Genomic DNA, 26,175 nt, shown 5'->3' on the forward strand with positions numbered 1-26,175 from the left:
TGAGCAGACTAGAGTTAGATCAGGAATCTCTGTGTAGGGTGATCTGTCTCACACTGTGTGTCTAACACTCATGAGCAGCCTAGAGTTAGATCAGGAATCTCTTTGTAGGGTGGTCTGTCTCACACTGAACTCCAGTGAGGGTCAGAAAAACATGCCAGGGATCTGTAAAACCTCTAAGACAATTGCAAAATTGTTTTTGGTTTCATTTTGATGATTTATTTTAAAAAGAACCCCCAGGGCAAAATCTTAAGATGATCATATTCTAGGTCATCTGTGTCCAGAACTACCACAGCTTTTCATTCCATGCTTGCATTTATGAGGGCACCAAGTGAAAACAGAAAGTGAAAGCATTAACTATTAATGGTGCGTTTCTCTAGTGGGAATCCACCAATGTATTCCTGATCATCATAAGTTCACACGCCTAAGAAACTCTGGCCGAAGAGATTTACTTTCACAGGTCTTGCAAAAGCTGGCTACTCTCGCACAATACTACCTTTGACGGTTTGCCAGTGCCTCCAATCTTTCCAGTAGAACTGAAACTTTAACTCAGAGTGGGGCTTTAATCCTTGTTGCGAATTAGATGATGTCTGTCTTGTAAGTAAACTTAACTCTTTACAAGGCTAGACATTTTATTGTTCTATTGCCAATCATAACGAAAATATCTAAAATTGCAGATGACAGTCAAAATTCATTTTTATAATCTTAACAAAAGTGTCATGTTTATAAAGTGAAAGTGATTAACTGGAAAATACAGAATAAAACTTGAGGCTCCAGGCAATTTCTATTGATTTTATGAATATGTAATTTACAATTAAGAGGGGCAAAGAAATATTTCCTGTGTTTCTAGAAATTTAAGCATTTAGAGCTAGAGAAAACTTTTGCTACCACTTGTCCAAGCTTCTCACTTCACTGGGAAATAAACTGAGGCTCCGAGAGGTTTGCTCAGGAAGTTAGCTGGAAAAGCCAAATCAGAAAGTCAAGTCTTTGTACTCATGGTCCTTAAGTAAAGTAGTACCCTGTATGATCTGTGTTTCACCTTTCATCAACAGTCATGTGCTAATCTTCCACAAATCAAGATAATTGTCAACTCTTTATTTCTAGGAAAACAATCCTATATGACTCTAACACTGTAAATAAAATGACGTTTTATTTATGTTATCTGAAACTTGAAAAATCTTAAAATTTTTCCATTACATAAAAATGACTACAAAGCAAATGAAATACATATGCATACATTCCCAAAAGATAACATGACTCCTATGCCTGACTGCAGGGCATACAGTATATTACAAGTAGACAATTATATGGGGATTCTGAGTGTTACTGAAACCCATTTTCTATGAGCAATCTATTATAACAGAGAAATGGCACTTGAAATATGGAGGTCAGTTATACAAAAATGCTATGGAATCAAAAGATACATATGTTCTCAGATGTACCCTCATTTCTCACCCCCATTCCTTTGCTCAAGCTGCCATGTTGAACCTTCTAACCAAATAAATTTCTTCTTCTATCTGTGCTGGGCAACATTCTTTTTTTTTTTTTTTTTTTGAGATGGAGTCTTGCTCTGTTGCCCAGGCTGGAGTGCAGTGGCGCAATCCCGGCTCACTGCAACCTCTGCTTCCTGGGTTCAAGCAATTCTCCTTCCTCAGCCTCCCGAGTAGCTGGGATTACAGGCGCACGCCACCACACTCGGCTAATTTTTGTATTTTTAGTAGATGCAGGGTTTTACCACGTTGGCCAGGCTGGTCTCGAACTCCTGACCTCATGTGATCTGCTTGCCTCAGCCTTCTAAAGTGCTGGGATTACAGGCATGAGCCACCACAGCTGGCCCCAGGCAACATTCTAACCATCCTACAAGGATGTTATCTTTCCCCTCCCAAATTGCCACGCCTTTTGCATTTTGCTGATAGTTACTATGTTCTCTTTGACATATATTTATTGGCATACCTGGTTTACATACTCCTTTCTGACAGAAATTGATTATAGCCAAGTAGAGTGCACATAATATATGGTTATTGAATTAAAGCAACATATGAAGTTTAGGGCAAAAGGGCTCTAAATTTGTCATAGTGGCTGTTCTCAAAATCTAACTTACTATCATTTTCCCTTAAAGGTATATATAAATGGCCACAGTAAAGTGATCACTATGAAGAATAAGGAGCAACACAGAAAAAATGCTTAAGATAATGTTAAATGAAAAAAGCAAAAACCAAAACTAGAATCTATTTATATTTTCAAATATTATAGATGCATATGTACAAAAAGTGGAAGGTAAAACAAAAATAAAAACAATTTGCGCTCTTGGGTAATGGAATTACTGGCTTCTGTTAATGTGCTTATGTTTATAAAATAAATGTTTTTAGATGTATACATATGTAGTAATTAGTGATATTTATATTGGATATTGGTACTAATATTTCTGGACTATAAACAAAAAGAAAGCATATGTAGTTATCTTATGTCTAGTGTCTCTCAGCTTGTTGGGCTGCATGGACACATTTAAAGAACTGTCACTACCTGGTAGCTACCAGAACTGCAGAGTTGGTACCTGAGAAGGCACTTTGCAAAGTTGGCAGTTGGCTGGTGAGTCAACTTTTACAGTCAAAACAAGTATGCAAAAAAATGTTCAAAGAACCAAAATACATGTCATCCACTGAAACTGAAAATATAGCAAACATTATATATTTTCAGGGCACACAGGAATATTCTTAGAGTCCAGTTTACAGTTTTCTATTCCCATCCAAAGGCAAACATTTATTTCTTAATGTTTCTCCTATAAGGCATATTATTTCTAAGAAAGCTTGTTTTGTTTCCTATTTGTACTCTTATCTTCTAAATATACCTAAATTGCTGTTTTCAGATGTATTGTCTCTGCTTATACATTTGATTTTGTAAAATAAATTATTATATTAAATAGCATTATCATCTTTGTTGGAAACTCAAATAACAAGTAGAAATTAATAGATTCTTTTTTGAGCATGTTAATTGAAAACTCAGTGTTTCTAAGAATGAGGTATACATACCCTGCCTCAGAAAAAACTGCCTAAATCATTAACAAAGTGACTAAATGCTAAATGCCCCAAGGATCTCCAACTCAGTATTATTCGCTGGATTGATTTGGAACTGCTCTTTTATGCAGAAAAATTGAATTATATTTTTTTACTGCTAATTTTGTGATTTTACCAACATGATGATTTTAAATGAAGAAAGTAATTTGGCACAGCGTTTTAGAAAAATAAGTTCGATCAATAACTTAGACTTTTATTAAGTGAACGTATTTTAAATTATTTGCATAATCCAATAAATCCTACTTGTCCCATTCAAGCATCATCCAGGACAAGAACAAAAGAGGCTGATTTATTAGACATATGTGAGGCTGAAGAATTTTCTCAGAATTCTTGGTTAGGCTGTGATAAGAACACAAATTTATCTAAGTATGCTGAACAATGCTTTAGGGCATACTTAGAGAAGATGCTATAAAAAAGCTTTATTGCATCACACACATGGAACCAGATTCTCCCTCTCATGGGCTGTAGCCAGCATGAAGTTCACACTACATTAATTTGCACTTGTCGATATGCTGCTTTGCAAGTATTCTTAAGGCATGTTCGAATGTGTACTCTGACTCCTCAACTAGAATATAAACTCCCTAAGGGTAGGACCTGGGTCTCCACCCCCACAGTGTCTAGCATACTGGTCTGGGTAAGCCAAGCCCTCTGGAACCGCTGTTGTGTTCGTAAGGAGCAGGGACGAGAATGTGCTAAGCCTACAGACTGAAAGAGGGTGTGAAGAATACTGGAGAGCAACTCTGTCATCACCAGGACCGAGTGATTACATGTACCAAAGGCAGGCCCAAATGGCCCCTCTCCCAGTCATTTTGTAGAGGGAGAAGTGAGACTGCAGGTGGTAGTTGGATAAGTTTCTGAAGTCTGGCTCTTGAGAAATCATCCATTATCTTAGCATATTCCCCAAAAACCTTCTGAAAAAGAGTACATAGCTTTACAGACACAAAGCAGAGAATAGAACGGAACAGGATTTTACTTCAATCTGTAAGTGCTAGGTTTCAAGTAGAAAAGACTAACACTGCTGTTATCCAGTTTTAAAAGATACAACGATGTCTTTCTAGGATGCTTCCAGAATCAAGTAGAAGACTGGACCTCAGAGGTCCATGAGCTGGGTCTTCAGGTAAATCATACTGCTGCTACTATTTAAAACTAAAACTTCCAGGGAAAAGGTTCCATGGCCTGTTGCAGCAATTTCAATCTTCTTACTGTCAGAAAATTCTTGTTTCAGGCTATTGTGATTTGTAGTTGCTGCAGTTAAATCCCTTTGTTCTTGTTCTGTCCATATTGGAGACTCAAATCAGGTGTTTAACTTTTTCCTTGAAATAATCTGTCAAATCCTTGAAGACGTGAAGCAATGTTGAAGTCTTCTCTAAGTAAAAGGTACAATTCTTCAACTTTTCTTTATTACTTTAATAGTTCTCTAACTTTAAAAAGGACTGACATAGGCCGGGCGCAGTGGCTCACATCTGTAATCCCAGCACTTTGGGAGGCCGAGGCAGGTAGATTGCCTGAGCTCAGGAGTTCAAGACCAGCCTGGGCAACACTGTCCCTACTAAAAAACAACGACAACAACAAAATAGCTGGGCGTGGCGGCGTGCTCCCGTAGTCCCAGCTACTTGGGAGGCTGAGGCAGGAGAATTGACAGAACCTGGGAGGCAGAGGTTGCAGTGAACTGAGATCGCACCACTGCACTCCAGCCTGGGCGACAGTATGAGACTCTGTCTCAAAAAAAAAAAAAAGAAAGAAAAAATGACCGACTTTTAGGGCTTGCAGGCAGGCCTTCTCCTTACACAAAGCCATACAATATAGATGCACTTCTTCCAACAGTCTAGTTAATTCAACTGAATTTAGGCGATAATTCCTGTGTCGTTACACTCCATCCTTAATGTCAGCGTCCAAGTGCTGAATCACTGCTATAGATATGAGCAACCCTCAAATCCTTTTTTGCCCTCATTTTTCCAGCCAAAATTTTTGGATCTATTTCTTTTGCAGAGATACCCCACCCTAAATATTTGCTTTGATTGCTCTATTAAAGTCATTTCAAACTTGTTTTCTACTCAATAGTAGCCACAACTCCAAAATAGAATTTATACAACACCGGTAAAAAAAAAAAAAAAAAAAAATAAGAAGCTTTCTACATCAGCCTTCTTATCTCTGAAAAATAAAATTGGAACCAACATAAAAACAAAATTGTAAATATAAAATAATACTGCATTTACACTCCCATCCAAGCCACTAGTAAGTCATGTGCCACTAATAAGAGAATGCCATGATTATCAGTGATACACTCGCTTAGTAATGCCATTAAATTTTTACGAGACTAAAGATGTGGCACATTTGTTGTACTGCAAAATACTCTAAAACCGTTGTTATTATTTAAGATACATGGGTCTTCAAACCCAAAGCTCAGCATCCTAGTAAGTCAGAGGAACTTAAAAACTACAGTTGCATTTCCATACTCAAGGTAGGGATTGGCAACTTTTCCTGTAAAGGGTCGGACAGTAAATATTTTAGGCTTTGTGGTCTATGTGGTCTCTAACACAACTCAACTCTGCTGTTGTTGCAGGAAGCAGCAACAGGCGATACATAAATGAGTAGGTATGGCTGAGTTCTAATAAAACTTTATTTGTAACACAGACAGCAGGCCAGATTTGACCTATGAGCTGTAGTTGGCTAAGACTCTTTTATGAATACTGGGCACATTAGCATATTGAATATGCATATGTGTCTGTATATGTAAGTGGGGGTATATACACATATATTAGTATGCAAAATCTCCATCTGCCCATCCCCCTGGTCATGGCAGTTTCTTGGGCACATGATCAGTGCAGTCACACATGTGCTGTTTAGAAGGGCCCTTACACTTGCAGTTTCATACTCTGCGGTCAACGTCTTGAAATTATTAGCAATTGTATCTTAGAATTGTGTTTTGTTTTGTTTTGTTTGTTTTGTTTTTATCCGAGACAGGGTTTCGCTCTTGTTGCCCAGGCTGGAGTGCAGTGGCGCGATCTCGGCTCACTGCAACCTCCGCCTCCCGGGTTCAAGCGATTCTCCTGCCTCGCCCTCCTGAGTAGCTGGGATTACAGGCATGCGCCATCATGCCCGGCTAATTTTTTTTTTTGTATTTTTAGTAGAGACGGGGTTTCTCCATGTTGGTCAGGCTGGTCTCAAACTCCCGACCTCAGGTGATCCGCCACCTCGGCCTCCCAAAGTGCTGGGATTACAGGCGTGAGCCACCACACCCGGCTAGAATTGTGTTTTGAAGGTGTACTCTGATGGAACAGTGGAGACTGAACTCCTATATGTGGTCTCCTCTTTCCACTGCCTCACTGCAGCCCTAGGCAGTTCTCAGAAATATACTCCTCTCCAGCTTCCTCTATCCCGCCCTGCCCTGCTGCTGGGGTGGGGCCCTCCACCCAGGGTGGGACCAGGGCATGTCACTGGGGGAGGTGTGTGTGTCACTGGGGGAGGTGTGTGTTCTGCTGTGTCTTTTGCCCCTGGAAGAATCCTGAATGTGTGTTTAGAGAGGATTGAGTCAAGTGTGCCCATCCCTGTCATCTTAGAGCAGGACAGGGAGGTAAGAATTCCCACCCCAGGCCAGGCGCAGTGGCTCAGGCCTGTAATCCCAGCACTTTGGGAGGCCGAGGCGGGCGGATCATGAGGTCAGGAGATCGAGACCATCCTGGCTAACATGGTGAAACCCCGTCTCTACTAAAAATGCAAAAAAAAATTGGCCGGGCGTGGTGGTGGGCGCCTGTGGACCCAGCTACTCGGGAGGCTGAGGCGGGAGAATGGCGTGAACCCGGGAGGCGGAGCTTGCAGTGAGCCGAGATCGCACCACTGCACTCCAACCTAGGCGACAGAGCAAGACTCCGTCCTAAAAAAAAATAAAAAAATAAAAATAAATAAAAAAAAGAAGGCATGTCCAGCCTGGGTTGGTGAGGGAGGAGGGGCAAGGAGAGAGAGACTGAAGAAGAAAGGAAAATGTTTTATATTTTAGTTCTTTTTAATATCACTTCTTTCCTGCTTTCTGAACAAAAGGGTCCTGTATTTTCACTTTGCACCGGGCCCTAATCAAAGGTTAGGGGCTATAAAGAATCGTCTTCTGAGATTCAATTACCAAAAGGGAAGTTGACAAAAAAACTATTTATGCATCACTCATTTCAGGTCAACTCATCCTTGTAATTTTAGGGCTTCCTGCAACATTTCCAAATCTTAAATACAAGGCTGTGAAATTGATGATGAATTTGGGGTTTCGGATGCTAGGAAGCTCCTTTTGGGATATGATTATCAGGAATGCTGCATGGTAGCCATTTCCTTCACATACTTTGCTGTAGGATTAATTTATACCTCTTTAGAATGATAATGAGGCATTTTATAAAAATAAAGCACAATCAAAACATTATGTACAAAATTTAACAGACAACAACAAAGAAAGATGAAATTTTGCTAAGAGTTCTGTTTATTTCCTATTAAAAAGGGTAACACCAGATAATTCTAACATACAAAAACATACTTGTTCTCCTAATTTGAATAAACCAACTGTAAAAGAAACATTTTTGAGACAAAGAAATGTGAATGTAGGCTGGGTGTTATTTGATATTAAAGAAGTATTGTTAACATTGTTAGGTATGATAATGACATAGTATGTAAAAATATCTTTCATAGATCCACATGGGTATTTATGAGTAAAATAACATAAGGTCTGAGATCCATTTAAAATACTTCTGCAAAAGAAGAAAAAGAGGTAGTAGAAGAAGATAGAAGAGGAAGATGAAGACGAGAAGGTGGAGCAGAAAAAACATGACAAAGAAGATAAAGGTGACGATGAGGACAGAAGTGGAGAGAAAAAAAGTGAGATAGACAGCATCGGACTGTGGAACAGGATTGGCAAAATGATGAGTGTAGGTGATGGAGATGTGAGGACTCATTACAATATTCCCTATACCCTCATACATCTTTTTAAATTCCCCTGATCGAGTGTGTGTGTGTGTGTATAATCATTGCCTAAAAAAATTCCTAATAAGAATCAAAGTGCATATTTCACATTCTCCTCCATACCAAATGCCTTTTTTTCTGGTGCAAGAAGCATCCTCTGAGGCTGACAAGAATTCTCTAAGCTGAAGAGATACAAAGGAGTTGATGGGAAGGATAATCCGCCCATCGGTTCCTGACACAATGTAAAGAAGAAAAGAAGAAAGTGGGTGGAAGAGACTGCCATTGTTACTCTCCTAACCTTTCCTTCTAATTATGCCAGAGCCAAGGCTCAGGTCACGAGGAAAATTATTTTGGTGGTCAACCATTTGCCCTATTTTGTATACATCAAAAAAGCTCTTGTTCTCACACATTCCGATCTCACAGTTTCCCACCTACTTTAAAAATGTATCAAGTGGTCAGATGAACTAAAATATGAATAAAATGACTATATTATGAAGAACACCCTGTTTGCAAACCTACAGATAGCCTGCTTGTGATGCTGAATTGTAAGATACACAACACTTAAACATTTAATCTACTTTATATTATTGTAGGTATTTCAGATAAATGCTCAACATGCCCCGCTTTTAAAAGTTAAATGTAAATTTCTCTCTTGAGTGCAGATGGTGGCCAAGCAAAGTAGTTCTTTGGTCTCACAGACAGAAGGTCAGGTCATGGCTGAAAGACTAAAGAACAATTGCTGCTTTGCTACTCCAAATCATCCATGGAATGAGACACCACGACTTTCTTTTCTGAAACTGTCTGTTCAATACAAAATAGTTAAAAAGAGTACCTATAAGATTTCCTCACATTCTGCCTGGGCAAAAAAAAATGGTAACAAGCATATCACTTCACATCACATCACAAACATCTTGTAACTGTTCAGAGGTTTTATTCCTAAAGCTGTGACCTCCTAAAAAGGCACATCTCTATCTAAAAACATACCACTAAACGTCATTATGAAAACTACTATTGTTTCACTATTATCAGAAAATGTTTACAAATGAAAACTGCTCCTTGTAAATCCTGGAACTTTAGCCTCCATACCATCACGGATTAATTAAAATGAGATTTAATACTGCAAATACTTCTAATATTGCAAATGCTTCTAAACAAGTTATTCCTTTACAAGTGATATTATACTCCTATTGTTCCTGATTTTTTTCCTCTAGAAAATTATAATGGAATTTTAAATAACTGAGACTCTTTCCTGATGTATTTTTGCAGTTAGTCCAAAACATGCTGTCAGAATGCTGTAGAATAATACAAAAGGCCAAAAGTATGCCGATATATTGATTCCTTTTTTAAAAATTACAATATATCAGGAAAGAAAAGTTATCTGTGATAAACTTAGTAGACTGAGGCCTTCAGTCCCTGACAGAAAGCATTTTCCATTCCACTATCAGGCACGCCCCCAACTGGATGAAATAAAATGTTTCATTATTTGCACATGTTAATAATTAAAAGTCTTCTGAAAATTTAAAACCCATTACAACACCAAATATAGTGGTACAAAAGCAGAATTTTACTTTGCTTGCCAGGATTTTAATTTAGTACTAAGGGTTTCAGTTATTACTTGAAAAGCTTTTTGTTGTAATCTTCATTATCACTTTCATTTTCGGTACTTTTCCCAATTGTCTTTGCAGCATTTGTTGTAAAGACTTCATTGGCTCAAAAGAGAAAATATGTTGGAAAATATGATGAAAAACCTCGAACTAGAAACATATTTGAAAAAAACTTATTTGGAGCGACCTACTTCTAAATTCTAAAACAATTATTTTAAAATATTGACACTAAGAACCCAGTCTTACTATTTTAATTGAATAAACAACCTACTTTCATTGAATATAAAGAATGAAAACCTTCAAGGTCCTGTACTGTAACATAAAAATAGAAAATCAAAAGTCAGCCTATTAGAACTGCCTCTCTAAAAACTTTATCCATGTTGTCAACTAAAATTGGAGTTATCTACTTCATCTCAATAAAGATATAACATAAAACATCTGTTCAAACTGAAATTAAAGTATGCAGCTTTTATCCACTAACATTTCTAATGTCACTGTATTTAGGCTTCATGAACAAACGTATTCATGGTTATCTTAGTTAAAACTGGTTTCACTCTGCCAACAATCAATTTGATTGACATATTTACATATCAACTCATCTCATCTTACGAATTTTAAACTTTTTCATTTAAAATTGGATTCAAGTTGGCATCTTTCAAGAACTTTATGTATGTATATTTTAGGTTCAAACTGTGCATTAGAACATTTCTTTTTACTTTTGTAAGTAATAGATACACATATCCAAATGTATATTTATGACCTGTCAGATTGGAATTTTATATGCATGCTGTTGTATTCTCACCATTTCATGTGAAAGGTGATAATTTTAGGCAACTATAAAAGAAATTTTCCTAACAGTATAAACTGGATCATCCCATTAGTTAGAAACAATACAAATAAATAAATTAGGAATAAAACAACATCAACTTGAGAAAGAATGTTACTCATATCTATAATTGCTGCAATTTATGCTGTGTCCTCTCTTACCTGATCTTTAATTTCAAGATCCCTGTTAGTTTTTGCTCTGAACTCTCTGTGCTCCTTTTCTGCCTCATCCTTCTCCATGTTGGTTTTATTCAGCTGATAGCGCATTTCTCCACACACCTGTTAGATTGTAAAAAAACTGGATGATTACCTGCTGGAATCTACCAGGCAATGCCTGCAATTAGATCTTTTGGTGCCCCCTAGAGGTCATATAGATAAAATACAACAAAACTTTTCTAAGAATGCCATTTTCTACTAGAATATTCAATGCAGCTTGTTAAGATTCAGAAGCAACATCAGGGATTATTGATTCTAACAACTTGAAATTACAGATAAATAAATCATAACTAAGGAATTTAATTAATGTGCCCAAGATTATTTTATATAACAGTTTCAATTGCATATTATCAACCAAAATGCACGATCATTTAACCTTTAAATAGGTAAAGTTAGTAGTCAAAATGTTAAGCTATGTTATTATTCATTCACATTGATACAGTTAAACATTCACTCTATATTACAAACTTTTCTTTTAAAGACTTCATCAGTTATGCTCTTTAAAAGGAAATGTATAAAGGAATTTTTGTCTGCTGATAGACATACTACTGATATTTAGGTCTGTAATATCCAGTATTGACTGCAAGGTTTGCAGATGTCATCTTATCATACACAATACGAGGTATTCAAGTTAAGGAAGATTTTCTGGCAAAAGCCATAGACTGGAACTAAGGACACTATGCACTTATGACTGTAACATTCAATATAAAAGGAAAATATGCATTTAAATGAAATAATTGTAATATGGCATCAATAATGAACATACATAGTATCTTAAAAGTGTTGTAGATCATCCTCTATACTTAACACTAAGAACTTTGTTTTATTTATTTTTTCCAATCTAGAACTGCTACAGACATGGAAATATAGTTGAAAAGTGTAATTAGCAGATAAATCTAAACAAGCAAATTATGGGCCTTTTGAGAGAACTGAGAACCTATAGAAAGTTCAATTAATGTAAAAGTCAGCTAAGTTGGCTTCTAATTTACAAATACATGGCTCTTAATATATTATCTCACAGTTATGCTTTCTTGAAACTTTTCAAGTATTTGGTATTTCTCCAAAAATAATGATTTTGGAAACTTTAGAAATCAGTTTCATCATTACTGAGGTATTAGAATAGACTAAGGTAAAAAATCTATATGCATTTAAGCTGGGCATGGTAGCGTGTGCCTGTAGTCCCACTTCCTCTGGAGGCTGAGGCAGAAGGATGGCTTCAGCTCAGGAGCTCAGGACTGCAGTGTACTGGGGTAGTGTCTGTGAATAGCTACTGCACTCCAGCCTGTGCAATACAGCAAGATCCTGTCTCCAAACAAAACAGAACCTTAAAAGTAATTTTAAAAATAAATTAATCTACGTTTAAAAGCTATAGTGACAAGACAGAAGAAAAAGTCAACAGGCTTCTCCCCAGTAGCCCTCAGAAAGCTAGAACAATAAAGAAGTTATTTAAAATTCTATTGGAAGTTCAAATGCCTTCAGTGTGAGAGAGCTTATTCTTCCCATTTCAAAAATTATAAGTTTATAAAAACTATTAATTTTAAACCTAAATAAAAATTACAAATTCAGAGTGACAAGAAAAAAATGAGAGGAGCCATACTTTATTTTCTTTCTCAATTTTCACTATTACTATTTATATCTATGAATAAAATGGAATAAAACCCCGAATTGATAACATCAGAAGATAATAATTATACAACCATGATGTTTAAAACCCAACACCAATACAAACTTGTTATGTAAAAACTGTTTAAGCATCAGGTCTTATTTAAAATTATTTTATCCCTTCATTTTACTCCTACGGTTCCCTGCTTTACTACTTTCAGTTCAGCATTTGCTATGTTTATCCACAGCACTCAAATTCTATTTCAAATAAATTAACACATTAAATTGAACCAGAACTATATTATCTCCACGTTGGAAGCAACTTCAAGGCGATTTAGTCTAATCGCTCTTCTGATGCATATGTCCTTTCAGCTAGTTCTTGAGACAGAGAACTCTCTCTCTGCTGTACTGATTTCAACAGAAAGCTGCCTCTCTATTAACAACTGAAAACTGTCTTATCATAGCTTTCACCTATGAATCTAGGTTAAGTATTCCCATCCTTCTGAGCTAATTCCTTCGCTTCCACCCTATCTCCACACAAAAATTTGAGCTTCTTAAACTTCTACATTAGCCAATAGGAATTTTTAAAAGCAAATGGAGAATTATAGAAACTCAAGAAAAAGGGTAAAATGGCTCCCTTTCCTAATACATGTTAAAATTAATTTTAATTATTCAACTATAGAGCAACAATGGCATTACAAATACGTCAAAATTTAGGAAAATACATTGAGGAATAAAAGGTAATATGCAAAGAGTATTTTAGGCAAATTACCTGTGTATTCAGTGGTAAAAAATAAATTGATTTTATTAGTTTCTTAGTTTTAAAGCAATTAACGATTGAAATCTAGATGGACTTCTAGTATTTCTTACAATATGTATCTTAATCATTGCCAGTAAAGACCATTGAACATTTTAGTTCTTGATTCACGAAACAGTGATGCCCATAGCACAGACAATGTAGCATTTTAAAGTATAAATTTAAGCACCAATAAGATCATGTAGTATTAGAATCTTTATTTTAATGACCAAGTCTGAAAAGGAAAAGGAAGTGGAAGATTTTTTATGTCAAGCACACCTTTTAAGTTGTCAATATGTGTCTTTGGCAATTATTGTAAACACCAACCTTATGCTATCTATGGCAAAAACAAGGCACTCTTAATTAATTTAGAAAAACGAGGTTTATCAAATATTCAATAATTCAAGTAATATAACTCTTATTTATTTGTAAGTCTGTCTCTGCCAGTTAACCCTTAAGCTCTTCAAGGCCATGACTGGTGTCTAATTCATCCTTGTACATGCCATACCCACTAAGGGGCTGCATACAGTAACTGAATGTTTGCTGAGTAACCGTTAGGTGGCCTTTTATTATTCTTGAAATCACAAAACTTTTCTACTCCAAACTTCCTCCTGATAACAGTAAGAGTTTTGTACATTAGGAAAACATTTTTCAAAGAAAATATTTCCTTAAGTAACGATTACACTAAAATCTCTTTCTGTACCTTTGTGACATCCATTTCCCGAGAAGCAAGCTGGCTTTGAATTTCCTCTAGTTGATTAATAGCTGAAATCTTTTCCTTTGTAACCTTTTCCAGCTGGGTCTCCAGTTGGGCAATATTCTGAGACAAGATCAGCATCTGTAAGGGAAAATAAGAGTCCTAAACAATAATGTCATTTGACAAATCAAACACTAAAACTTTCTTGAATTAATAGTGTCTCAGCATAGTCACTGGGCCCTGTGAGCCATTTCTCTGTGTATTGCGTATGTTCATGTTTCTCCTTCCTCTATTCACCTATGCCCAGTGAACTGAAATATGTACTTCTCTCCTATTCATTCCCCTGATCTCTAACCTCATTTTGAAAAATGTGTAACAAGATGACAAAATCAAGGTTTTGGTTGAAACCCTAAAGTGACAGTTATCAAACACCCAATTAAGTTATGAAACAGAGTGCCATAAATAAATTCAGAGGAGATACAGAAGCATACGACTCTTAAACCCTTCTTCCACATGGAAGGTATAAAAGGACTGATGGGGAGAGTTAGGGAGGAAGTTCTCTAGAGAGAGCAACTGGTCTGCTATGGCTCCCACTACCCTTCCCGCAAACCAACAAAGAAGAGGCTCTGTGCAGTGCCCTTTGTTGGTAAAACCCCAACCGCCCCCCTATTATCTAGTTCTCCCTCATTTCTCCTATAGGTTTCAGCTCAGCCATTATCTCCTCTCCTCTAGGAAGTCTTCCTTGACTCCAACTCCCAGCACAAAATAGGTGACCCTTCCCACGTTCAGGGTTGATATTCAGCTAGTGTGCACTGGGACAGTCATGCCTGTTGTTTGTAGCCTGTGTCCACTCTCACTGTTTCCCACACTGTAGAGATCAATATTTTGAATATCACTATGGCATGTGCTCCTACAATCTCAGTATATATACCTCCACCACACCACGAGGTACTGTGTACCTCGACCACAGTACTCATCCCACTGTTTTTAGTTGTCTGTTTCCTCATTAGAGTAGAAGTTCCTCAAGAGGTACCAAATATTTGATGAATGAATAAATAATTAGAATAAATGGCTTTCCAATGGACTCTATGGATATTAGGTTCTCAGTTTTTCTTCTCAAGATTAGAAATGCTTTCTAGATCTTAGATTTATCCTTTATAGTTTTTGGTTTCCAATTATGTTTTGTTCTTTTCCAGGAAGTCACTCTTCTAGGCTCTTAATGTCTTACTGTACTGGCTGTTTTTAAAATGTGGAAGCAGCAGAACATATAGGAATACCTATCAATTTTTATCTGTTAAAACAAGAACTGGTGACACATTTTAAATAATGATGTTTGAAATTTACCATTGTATGCTGACATGGGTGTGAATTCAGTTTTATAACTGAAATCAATTACTAAAATTCTATGATAAAAATCAACATTGAACCAAAGTTTTAGTAAATTAAGACCCTGACATCAATAAAACGAAGATAGGTGTCTGCCTTTGAACTACAGAACTAGTTAAAGTTGACCCTATGAAAATAATTTAGGCAGATATATTAACTTTTCTAAAGGTAATGGAGAATTTTATATTTGACTGATGGTTGTTTATACGTCCCTATCATCAAAGGATTGTCTACAAATCTAATTTTCACATACAATTAGCTTTACTAATAACAAACTAAAAAATATTCTTGGGCATATTACAATATCAACCTAAGGTTGAAAAGAAGTTAAATATAACAAATAAAAAATATCAATTTCATTTCTTAATTTAAAATTTCGAGTTCATGAGCATATATATTATGAATGTGTAATTATAGCTTTTCTGGAACCATATGACAGCAACAAACTTTAATTACCATCTACTAAAAATCCTATTTTACTTATTTATGTGGACATATATAACTGATGGTAAACATCTTAACATTGTATGGTTTTTGAAGTAAATATACTGACATTTATTTTGCTAATTATAAATTCTAGTCCATTTCTCTTCTAAGGCATGTCACAAATCTCGCCCCTTCCTTAGGATTCCTCCCTCTGCCACCCATCATTTCCTTCCTTTGCCCGCTACCTGTCTGCTACCTCCTGTCGCCCACTTTCTGAGGTCTCCCCTCCTGTTGTTACACCTTCTTTTTCCCCACGCCCACCATCTGGAAGTCAACATTACACGGCAGGAGCTTCTCCATCCACATCTGTTGCAGAGCCACAAGTAACACAGACACAGCTGCAACACTGCTGGATGTCCAGGACGTTGACATCAGGTAAGTCCTTTAAACTTTGACAGGGGCAAGGAAGAGACAAGGACACCCAGGTTGGGAGAGGCTGATAGAAATTTCTGCAGAGCAGTCTCTAGTGTATTGAACCTGGTATGAAGCTGTACTCCCTATGCAAGAGACACAAGAATTAAGGATTTTAACAATGGATACTGTCAAGGAAAGCAATCGAGAAAACATGTGGACCTCAGGGGCTGCTCAAGAAATGAATGATCAATGACTGAATGAACTAACAAAGCTGAGTGCTCAGTGCAACCAAGGACCATTATTGAAGATAACACACAAACTCACAGCAAGTACTGTTGATGGGGAATGATTCAAACCTGTCTAGGTAGAAGGCATCTGTTCTCCTACAGCTTCCCACACAAATGGAATTTTTTTTAAAAAAAAGAAAAGTAAGGCAGGAATAAAAAAACATAGAAAAAAACATAGGAAGAAAGAAAATATGTTTCACAAGTATTCCTACTGTTAGGAAAGCAGAGATTCTTGTTCTAGCACTAACTTTAACTACCTAGCACTTACAATGTTATGATTAATTGGTCAGTCATTATGTTCTTGTGCCAGGCAGTGTGATATGCATTCTCTCTTTAAATCCCCTTAGAAAGGGCGGGTGCTGTGGCTCATGCTTTGAATCCTACTGCTTTTGGAGGCTGAGGCACAGGACTGCCAGGAGTTCAAGACCAGCCTGGGCAACGTAATGAGACCCCAATTCTACAATTTTTTTTTTCAATTAGCCAGGCAAGGTGGCACATGCCTGTAGTCCTAGCTACTTAGGAGGCTGAGGCAGGGGGATTGCTTGAGACAAGTAGTTTGAGGATATGATGAGCTATGATCACAGTACTGCACTCCAGCCTATGTGACACAGTGAGACCCTGTCTCTAATAAATAATTAAATCCCCTAGAAAAGGAATTATATGGAATTAATTGTCCTTTGAAAAAATGAGATTCAGAAAACTAAGTAACTTGCCCAAGTTCATTCAAACTAATAAGTAAAAGGTAAAGCTTGGCTTTATATAAAAGTCTGTCTGCTTTTACTAACATGAAGGGCCAAGAAATCTATCTAATAAGTCTCCTTCTCTCTTTCTCTAAAACAATAGCCACAAGCTAAAATTTATTAAATGCCCACGGTAAGTCAGACATTATATTAGATATTTTCTAAACATTATCTCACTTAATCCTATCAATTCTTGATGTATTATTAACTTTATTTACCCTCTGAAACTTAGAGAGGTTAAGTGAATTGTTCAAGGTCACAGAAATCTTTATTTAGAGCAGGATCTTGAGATCAAATGTCAGCCAGTGCTTACTAGGGACAAAATCAACTTCGATGACTCTAGCTCAGCAATGTATGGTATTGAATAGAGACCCAGAAATAAAGCCACACACATACAGCCATCTGATCTTTGACAAACTTGACAAAAATGTGCAATGGGGAAAGGATTCCCTGTTCAATAAATGGTGCCGGGATAGCTGGCTAGCCATATGCAGAAGAATGAAACTGGGCTCTTACCCTTTACCATATACAAAAATTAACCCTAGATGAATTGAAGATTTAAATGTAAGATATCAAACTAAAAAATCCTAGCTGAAAACCTAGGAAACACTATTCTGGGTGTTTCCTACATGGGCCTTGGGAAAGAATTTATGACTAAGTTCTCAAAAGCAATTGCAACAAAACCCACAAATTGACAAGTGGGACCTAATTACATTAAAGAGCTTCTGCACAGCCAAAGAAACTATCAACAGAGTAAACAGACAACCTACAGAATGGGAGAAAGTACTCGCAAATTATGTATCAGACAAAGACCTCATATCCAGAATCTATAAAGAAAGTAAACAACTGAACAAGCAGAAAACAACCCCATTAAAAAATGAACAAAAGACATGAACAGACACTTCTCAAAAGAAGACATACAGATGGCCAACAAACACGAAAAAGTGCTCAAGATCACTCATGAATGATACGGTTTGGACTTCTGCCCCCGCCCAAATCTCACATCACACTGTAATCCCTGATGTTGGAGGGGGACCTGGTGGGAGGTGACTGGATCGTCGGGGCGGTTTCCCCCTGGCTGCTCTCATGATAGTGAGTTCTTACAAGATGTGGCTGTTTAAAAGCGTGTAGCGCCTCCTCCTGCTCTCTCTTCCTCCTGCTCCAACCACAGAAGACATGCCTGCTTCCCTTCCACCATGACTGAAAGTTTCCTGAGGACTCCCCAGCCATTCTTCCCGTTCAGCCTGCAGAACCGTGAGCCAATCAAACCTCTTTTCTTTATAAATCACCCAGTTTCAGGTATTTCTTTATAGCAGTGCGAGAACAAACTAATACACTAATCATCATAGAAATGCAAATCAAAACCACAGTGAGATCCCATTTCACACCAGTCAGAATGGCTGTTTTTCAAAAGTCAAAAAACAACAGAGCATGGAGAAGCTGCAGAGAAAAGGACATTTCCGCTCTGTTGGTGGAATGTACATTAGTTCAGCCACAGTGGAAAGCAGTTTGGAAATTTCTCAAATAACTTAGAACTACCATTCTACCAGCAATCCCATTACTGGGTATATGTTCAAAAGAAAACAAATTGTCTTACCAAAAAAACAGATGTACTCACATGTTCATTGCAGCACCATTCACAATAGCAAAGACATGGAATCAACCTAGGTGCCCATCGAGAATGGACTGGATAAAGAAAATGTGGTATAAATACACCACTGAATACTATGCAGCCATGAAAAAGAACGGAATCAGGTCTTTGGCAGGAACATGGATGCAACTGGAGGCCACAGTCCTAAGTGAATTAACGCAGGAACAGAAAATCAAATACTGCATGTTCTCACTTACAAGTGGGGTCTGAGCATTAGGTACTCACGGATATAAAGATAGCAACAACAGAAACTGGGGATGACTAGAGAGGAGAGGGAGGGAGTGGGGTAGGGCTTGAAAAACTAGCTATTGGGTACTATGCTTATGTAGGGGGTGACAAGATAATTTGTAAACCAAACCTCAGCATCATGCAATATACCCAAGTAAAAAACCTGCACATGTACTCCCTTGAATCTAAAAGTTATAAATAAATAAATAAATAATACATAAAAAACACGCTGCATTTCTGTCACCACCTTTATTCATGAAACAACTGTCAGTAAAAGAGAGATTCTGTTACATATGAAGGCACCTGGAACACTGCCAGGCACACTTCAGCCTTTGTTTTTCCTTTCTTATCAAGAATTCTCATCAATGTACCTCTACACAGTAGAACTACTCAGCAAGGCAAATGGTTTCCAGCAAACAACCAAAAAATACAAATTTCCTAGGTGTGAACAATAGGTGGTGTTTGCTATTGATACCATTCTCTCTCACACCACACTCAATTCGCAACTTCATCTCCCTTCCATGTCTTATTCATATTGGTTACAGGTGGTGTTCCTTCCCCCATACTCTGAGTTTCTGAACCCCATCTATTCTTGGAAGCTCAATTAAAATGCCATCTTTTCCCCAAAGCCTTCCATGATCTCTTGCAGACAATCAGTTCTGATCCTCTGAACTCTCAGCATTTTAGCCATAACTTCCCAATGGCATAGGGACTTTTTTCTTTTCCTTGTAATTCATTCCTTCATTCATCTAATATATACTGAGCACATTTTATATGAGAGGAATGTGCCAGGCACTGTGGATGTTACATGCAAGGGACTCACTGAACTAGGGGAGGCAAGCTATTCAACAAGAATTTGTAATGAATTGAGTTATGGGAGTCCACAGGAGATGACCCCAATTCAGTTATGGGAGGCGCTGAGAGGAGGTGGTACCAAGAAAAATTCTGGGCCAGGCGCAGTGGCTCATGCCTGTAATCCTAGCACTTTGAGTGGCCAAGGAGGGTGCATTGCTTAAGCCTAGGAGTTCGAGATCAGCCTGGGCAACATGGCAAAAACCTGTCTCTACAAAAAACACAAACAATTAGCCAGGCGTGGTGGCACACCTATGTAGTCCCAGCTACCTGGAAAGCTGAGGTGGGAGGATTAACTGAGCTCAGGAGGTCAAGGCTAAGTGAGCTGTGACCACCCCACTGAGCTCCAGCCTGGGTGACAGAGTGAGACCCTGTCTCAAATACAAACAAACAAACAAACAAACAACTCTGAAGAATCAGTTAAAGAGGGCAGAGGAAGATTCCTCTAGGCAGGGGGCAAAGCACATGCAATATCCTGCACTGGAAAAAACAGTATGGAAGATAGGCATATGTGCACGCTAGGGGAAGCACAAGTAGGTCAGTGTGGTGAGGGTGCAAAGAAGAAAAATGAAGGAATATAAGACTGGAGAGCCAAAGAGTGGAACAATATTGTAGAGTCTTCATGCTATGATAAAGGATCCTAAATTTTATCCAAGGTTGCAGGGAGACGTGAAAGGATTTTCAATGCAAGAGACTGACATATTGAGAAAGATCATCCCAGCTGCAGTTTGGAGAACAGATAGGAAGGAGGTGAGAATTGAGGCAAGGACACCACAGGGGCTATAGGAACCATCCAAGGATGAGACATGGGTAGCAGCAGGATAGAGAGACAGGGCAATGTAAATGCTCAGGGGCTTAAGTCTTAGAGCCTGGTGATGATGAGATGTGTGGGGTGAGAAAGACGGGGGAGAAAAGGGTGACAAGATTTCTGTGCTGGGTAACTGGATAAATAGTGGGTCCACTGGGATAGGGAAGGTGGAAAGTAAAGCTGGTTTGGAAGCTCAGTATACAGTTAAGGGTCTAGAAATCAAATAGCTTTAGTCTTGAAGCTTTAGGTACTAAGGCTATATATACATGGAATTTAAGCTATAGTACTTGCTAAAGACACTAAATCTTCAGCTCCCTGCTAAACTCCACAACCTCCTATCAAGCTGCTTTCTGGATGTGTCCTCTTTATTGCCTTAAAGGCACTTTAAACTCAGAGTAATGTAAAAAGCACACATCATCATTCTCCCAAATCAAGAATATGAATTCAAAGAAATCATAAAAGGAAAGAGAATCTTTTAAGGAGAGTAAGACTGAAAAAAAAATCAGTAAATATAGTATAAACAGATCTTCAGTGAGCATAGCAATGGTAATTTCATTGGCTGTGGCATGGAAGTTGAAATGCAGTGGGCTGAAGAGTAAGTGAGAGGTGACAAAATAAAGACAACATGTATGGACAAATCTTTCAAGAAACTCGACTATTAAGAGAAAGAGTCAAAGAGGGAGATGGAATTACTGAAGTGGTTTCCAACCTTGGCTGCACGTTGGAATCACCTAGGTGAGTTTCAAACACGCTGACACCTGGATGCTCCTCTCAGACATTTTGATGTAATGGGTGTGGGGTACCGTTTGGACAATCAGATTTTTAGAACTTCTTGCGTACCAAAAATAAAGAATCACAGATTAGAAGAAAGATTGTTTCTTTCAACAGTACGAGACATCTGAAAGTATTTTCCTGAGGATAAGAAAGAGACTGTAGCGAAGGAAAGATTGATTCAGAAAAGTGGAGCAAACAAATGGAATGAGCTTCTTGAGGGGGTGAAAGGAGATGAGGTCTATGGGAAGGGGAAAGGATTAGGAAGACGCCTTTCCCATTCAGACTGGGTTGGAATACAGGTGAAAATTTATTTTAAGGCATAGGCGAGATAAATAGTTGAGGTGGTCATCACCCAACGGCTTCGATTTTCTTTGTTAGGTAAGTAAGGCTCTCTGCTGAGAATAAGAGGAAAAGTGGTATTATAGAGAATTTGAGAACAAGTGATTTGAAACAGTCTTTAGAGAAATGCATTTAAGATACCATCACTTCCCACCTGGACCACGATAACCACCTCCAGACCTGGACCACGATAATCACCTCCAGACCTGGACCGCGATAATCACCTCCAGACCTGGACCGCGATAATCACCTCTAGACCTGGACCGCGATAATCACCTCCAGACCTGGACCGCGATAATCACCTCCAGACCTGGACCGCGATAATCACCTCCAGACCTGGACCGCGATAATCACCTCCAGACCTGGACCGCGATAATCACCTCCAGACCTGGACCGCGATAATCACCTCCAGACCTGGACCGCGATAATCACCTCCAGACCTGGACCGCGATAATCACCTCCAGACCTGGACCGCGATAATCACCTCCAGACCTGGACCGCGATAATCACCTCCAGACCTGGACCGCGATAATCACCTCCAGACCTGGACCGCGATAATCACCTCCAGACCTGGACCGCGATAATCACCTCCAGACCTGGACTATGATAATCACCTGCAGACCTGGACCGCGATAATCACCTCCAGACCTGGACCGCGATAATCACCTCCAGACCTGGACCACGATAATCACCTCCAGAGCTGGATTATGATAATCACCTCCAGACCTGGACCACGATAATCACCTGCAGACCTGGACCACGATAATCACCTCCAGACCTGGACCACGATAATCACCTCCAGACCTGGACCACGATAATCACCTCCAGACCTGGACCGCGATAATCACCTCCAGAGCTGGATTATGATAATCACCTCCAGACTGGACTGTGATAGTCACCTCCAGACCTGGACTACGATAATGACCTCCAGCTGATCTCCAGGCATCTATTCTGCTTCTCCTTCCAATCCACTGACAAAATGATTTTTCTCAAATATAAATGGCATTGTGACACTGACAAATTCAAAGCCATTCAATGGCTTTCCATCCCTTTTTGGACAAAATTGAAAATCCTTCATATGGATTTTAAAGCCATTCATGATTCCATCCCAACATAATTCTCCAAACTCATTCCCACTATTCTCCTCCTCTCTCTCTATGCTCCGGCCATCAGGGGCTTCTCCAAATTCCTAGAAAGTGCGATGCTTTCCAGGTCCAGACTCTTGGGTGTGTTATTTTCCTGGGCCTGAAACCCTCTTCCCCTCTTCACCTGACCACTCATCAATGCCTTCCGGTCTCATTTTCAACATCTCTTTCTCAGGAAAGTCTTTCGTGAATGCCTAGACGACGTCAGATTCCTGTTACACATTCCCACGGTATCCTAAACTGAAACTTATGGCTTTATCACAATGATGATCAAAAACTCACTTATGAAAATATTTGTGTAACGTCTACTTCTCCTACAAGTTTGTAAGCTTCATGAGGAAACTGCATCGTTGCTGTGACTACAACATTCCCAGCCCCTCCGGTTAATATCTGTTGAGTGTAGAATGAAGAAGAGAGAGGAAGACATAAGAGGCCGGCTAGAAAACACTGAAAGGACCGTGGACACCGAAGACCTGGAGTCTACAGCCATGTCATCTGCAAGGCTGTGTGATTTTTACCAGCTGAGATCACCAATCCCAGGGCAGTGAAGGTAGGTAGTAGGGTTTTGACAGACACAATTTTTAAAAATGGATAAGAAGACAAGGACATTTACAGGAAATGCCTGAGTTTACTCTTATTAAGACTTAAAACTCACAGGGCAGAAGTTGTGATTTTTCTCTTTACATATCTTTAGGCCTCTACATTGCTTTGCACACAGCACATACTCAGTATATATTTATTGAATGAGTTAATTATCACACATTGGAATCTGATAACAACATAGCATTTAGAGTATAAGCTGTGAGTCCACTTTTAAAAACAAACATGTAACACAGTTGTTTTGGTTACTTGATGGACCACAACTTGCTCAATTCGAGTCTAGTTAGCAATTTTAATGCTAGGTCCCCCTCAACTCTGTATTCTAGTTTGTGAACTCTTTTTCAAACACTGCTCATTTAATGTTATCTGTTCCTTTTGCCTTGAATCTTTCCCTTCATCTGGTTACCATCATTATTCATCATGTAATTTGTCAGAACTGATTTCATACAGGGTGCATAATCACTTTTTCTTGGTTACTCAGTTCCTTACAAGTGTTTCATCTTCTGCATATTTAATTTAGGGGTAGGAGATAATGCAGGGAAGTCATCTCTCCTTGATTTAGCCAAGGTTGAAATAAAATCTGGGTATCTTCATAGCACGCCTCTGGGAAACATGAGAGAGGGAATCTAACAGAATGGCAGGATTTAAAGTAAATTTTGTAATTTCATTGTATGGAATCTAACTGATTATTTTATTTGAAAAGATCAGCATAAACTATTGAGAAATATATGAAAAGATAAAACATTTTTATGAATTCTAAATTATACAAAATTTAACTACTTATATAATAACGATTTTAAAATTTAAAGTTCATTCAAGAACTCCAGCCTATGGAGTCATCAATGGCATCATAAAACACCTTTCTTCTGCAATGTGGATAACAGCAGAGTCCTTAAGTACCTTTGATTCCATGTACTCCCTTTCTTTCGTTATTTCCTTTCTCATCATGTCTTTCTCAATGGCCCTTTTCTCTTGCTGAGATGCAAGTTCTTTTTCAAGTCGCTCCGCCTGCCTCTCCAGCTCCTTCCTCAACTGGTCACACTGGATTAAAGCCTGCCAGGATAGAACAGATTGAAAGAGGAGTTTAGAATTTGGAAAAAATATGGGGAAAATGAGATAATTAAGCTTTAAGAATATTTAAAATAGTTAAAACTCACTATAAAGCCCATTAGAATAATTTTTTATTGTTTATCAATACCACTTATTGACCTAAAAGAGTATCCAAATGTTACATTTATTGACATATTTCAATTTTCATGATTAAAGCCAGATTAATTAATCAATGACAAAATTCAGGTAATGAACCTTGATGAAGGCCACAGATGAGTCAGAATTTTAAAAAAGGGAACCAGAAATACCAAGTGCTCTAATATTTTCAATTATATATCATGTTTACACTATACGAAATACATAAGTATCCAATTTAACTGATTTCTTATTTGCTCATGGATAAAAATTATTGGAATATTTCAAATGATAGATCAAAATACTAAAATGAAATGTTGAATATATCATTACACACAGGCATCTTTTGTTTAATACTATATAATAATCAAGTTTCCTTAAATATAACTAAGAGAAAATTTAGTTCACTCCCTTTAAACATACAACTGAAGTAAAAGTTATGTAATAGTCATAAGTTAAATGGAAAGACTCAAGACAGTATTCACTACTTAGTTTTATAAAGATCTTCCATTTCCGGTAAAGTTCATAATTGTCCTTTACTGTAAATTTCCCACTCTGCATTTCCAGAAATAAAAACTCTCTAACTTCCTTTTGGCCACTTTTACAATATCTTTATTTATAATACCCAATAATAAAATATGACTTCAAAAATCCCAATTTGGGGAGGTATTTTTTTGTATAAATGTATGGGGTACAAATGTAATTTAGTTACATACATAGATTGCATAGTAAAATCTCAATTTTTAAAAATCCTAATAAAAGTAAAGTACTATAGTATCTTATAGTCTTATTCCAGTGGCCCTTATGTACAATATCCACCTCACACAACCTCTCTTTTCTCCTGAAATGGTAGAAAGAACCCCAGGTCTCATATTACTTACATGCTGTGTGATTATAAATTTCATAGTCACATTTGATTTTAATGGAGATGGAAATGGCCTCGGTAAGCACTGTAAGTTTTATGCATAGTTATGCTTCCCTCTGGTGAAAGCTACAATAAATACAGACAATAAATATCTAGGATATGTGAATTTTCCTCTCTTCATCTAGAAAGCATTAGACTCCAATTTCTTTTGGTCTCTTTTGAAAAGTTTCTATGCTCCCAGGCATAAAATATAAAGGTAAAATTCAATTGTCTCAGATTAACTAATAAACAAATACAATAAGTAAAAAATGATTCTTCTAGGGAGTTATTCCCAAGTCCAAATTCCAGCTGAGAATGTCTGGAAAAGGAAATTTTAAATTAGATATTAAAATTAATAGGTACTTTTTCTATAATTTAAGCCCTTGGAGCTTGAAATATGAATGAGTTACTTTTGTGATTCAAAATGTAATTGCTCTTGTGAAAAATATTTCACATGAATCTAGTAAATGTTCGTAACTCTCCCTGATATAACGAATACTACTGGTATGAATAGACAAAATGCTTACTTAATATAAACCAATATATCCAATCAGAAAGTTTTCAATTGAACAAAAACTCAGGAGTCATCATCATTAAATATCAGAACAGTGGAAGAGACTGAAGATCTAAAACCAGGCTACCATGAAAGGCACCTACAGAATCAATTCAAAGAACTCAATCAACTAAGGA

At 37.8% G+C, this 26,175-nt stretch overlaps 1 protein-coding gene across 8 annotated transcripts in view; it reads right to left on the reverse strand.

Moving 5' to 3' along the window:
* SDCCAG8 (serologically defined colon cancer antigen 8) overlaps positions 1-26,175 on the reverse strand; it is a 275,423-nt gene that overhangs the window by 166,532 nt on the left and 82,716 nt on the right. For all 8 annotated transcript variants that reach the window (XM_030812583.1, XM_030812584.1, XM_030812582.1 and 5 more), the window contains exons 10-12: positions 24,297-24,449; positions 13,753-13,887; positions 10,598-10,714 (exon numbers count right to left, since the gene is read on the reverse strand). In XM_030812583.1, coding sequence (XP_030668443.1) covers positions 10,598-10,714; positions 13,753-13,887; positions 24,297-24,449 — 405 coding nt within the window. The remainder of the gene's footprint in view (positions 1-10,597; positions 10,715-13,752; positions 13,888-24,296; positions 24,450-26,175) is intronic.

This window comes from Nomascus leucogenys, chromosome 5, assembly GCF_006542625.1.
Source record: "Nomascus leucogenys isolate Asia chromosome 5, Asia_NLE_v1, whole genome shotgun sequence".
NCBI lineage: Eukaryota > Metazoa > Chordata > Mammalia > Primates > Hylobatidae > Nomascus > Nomascus leucogenys.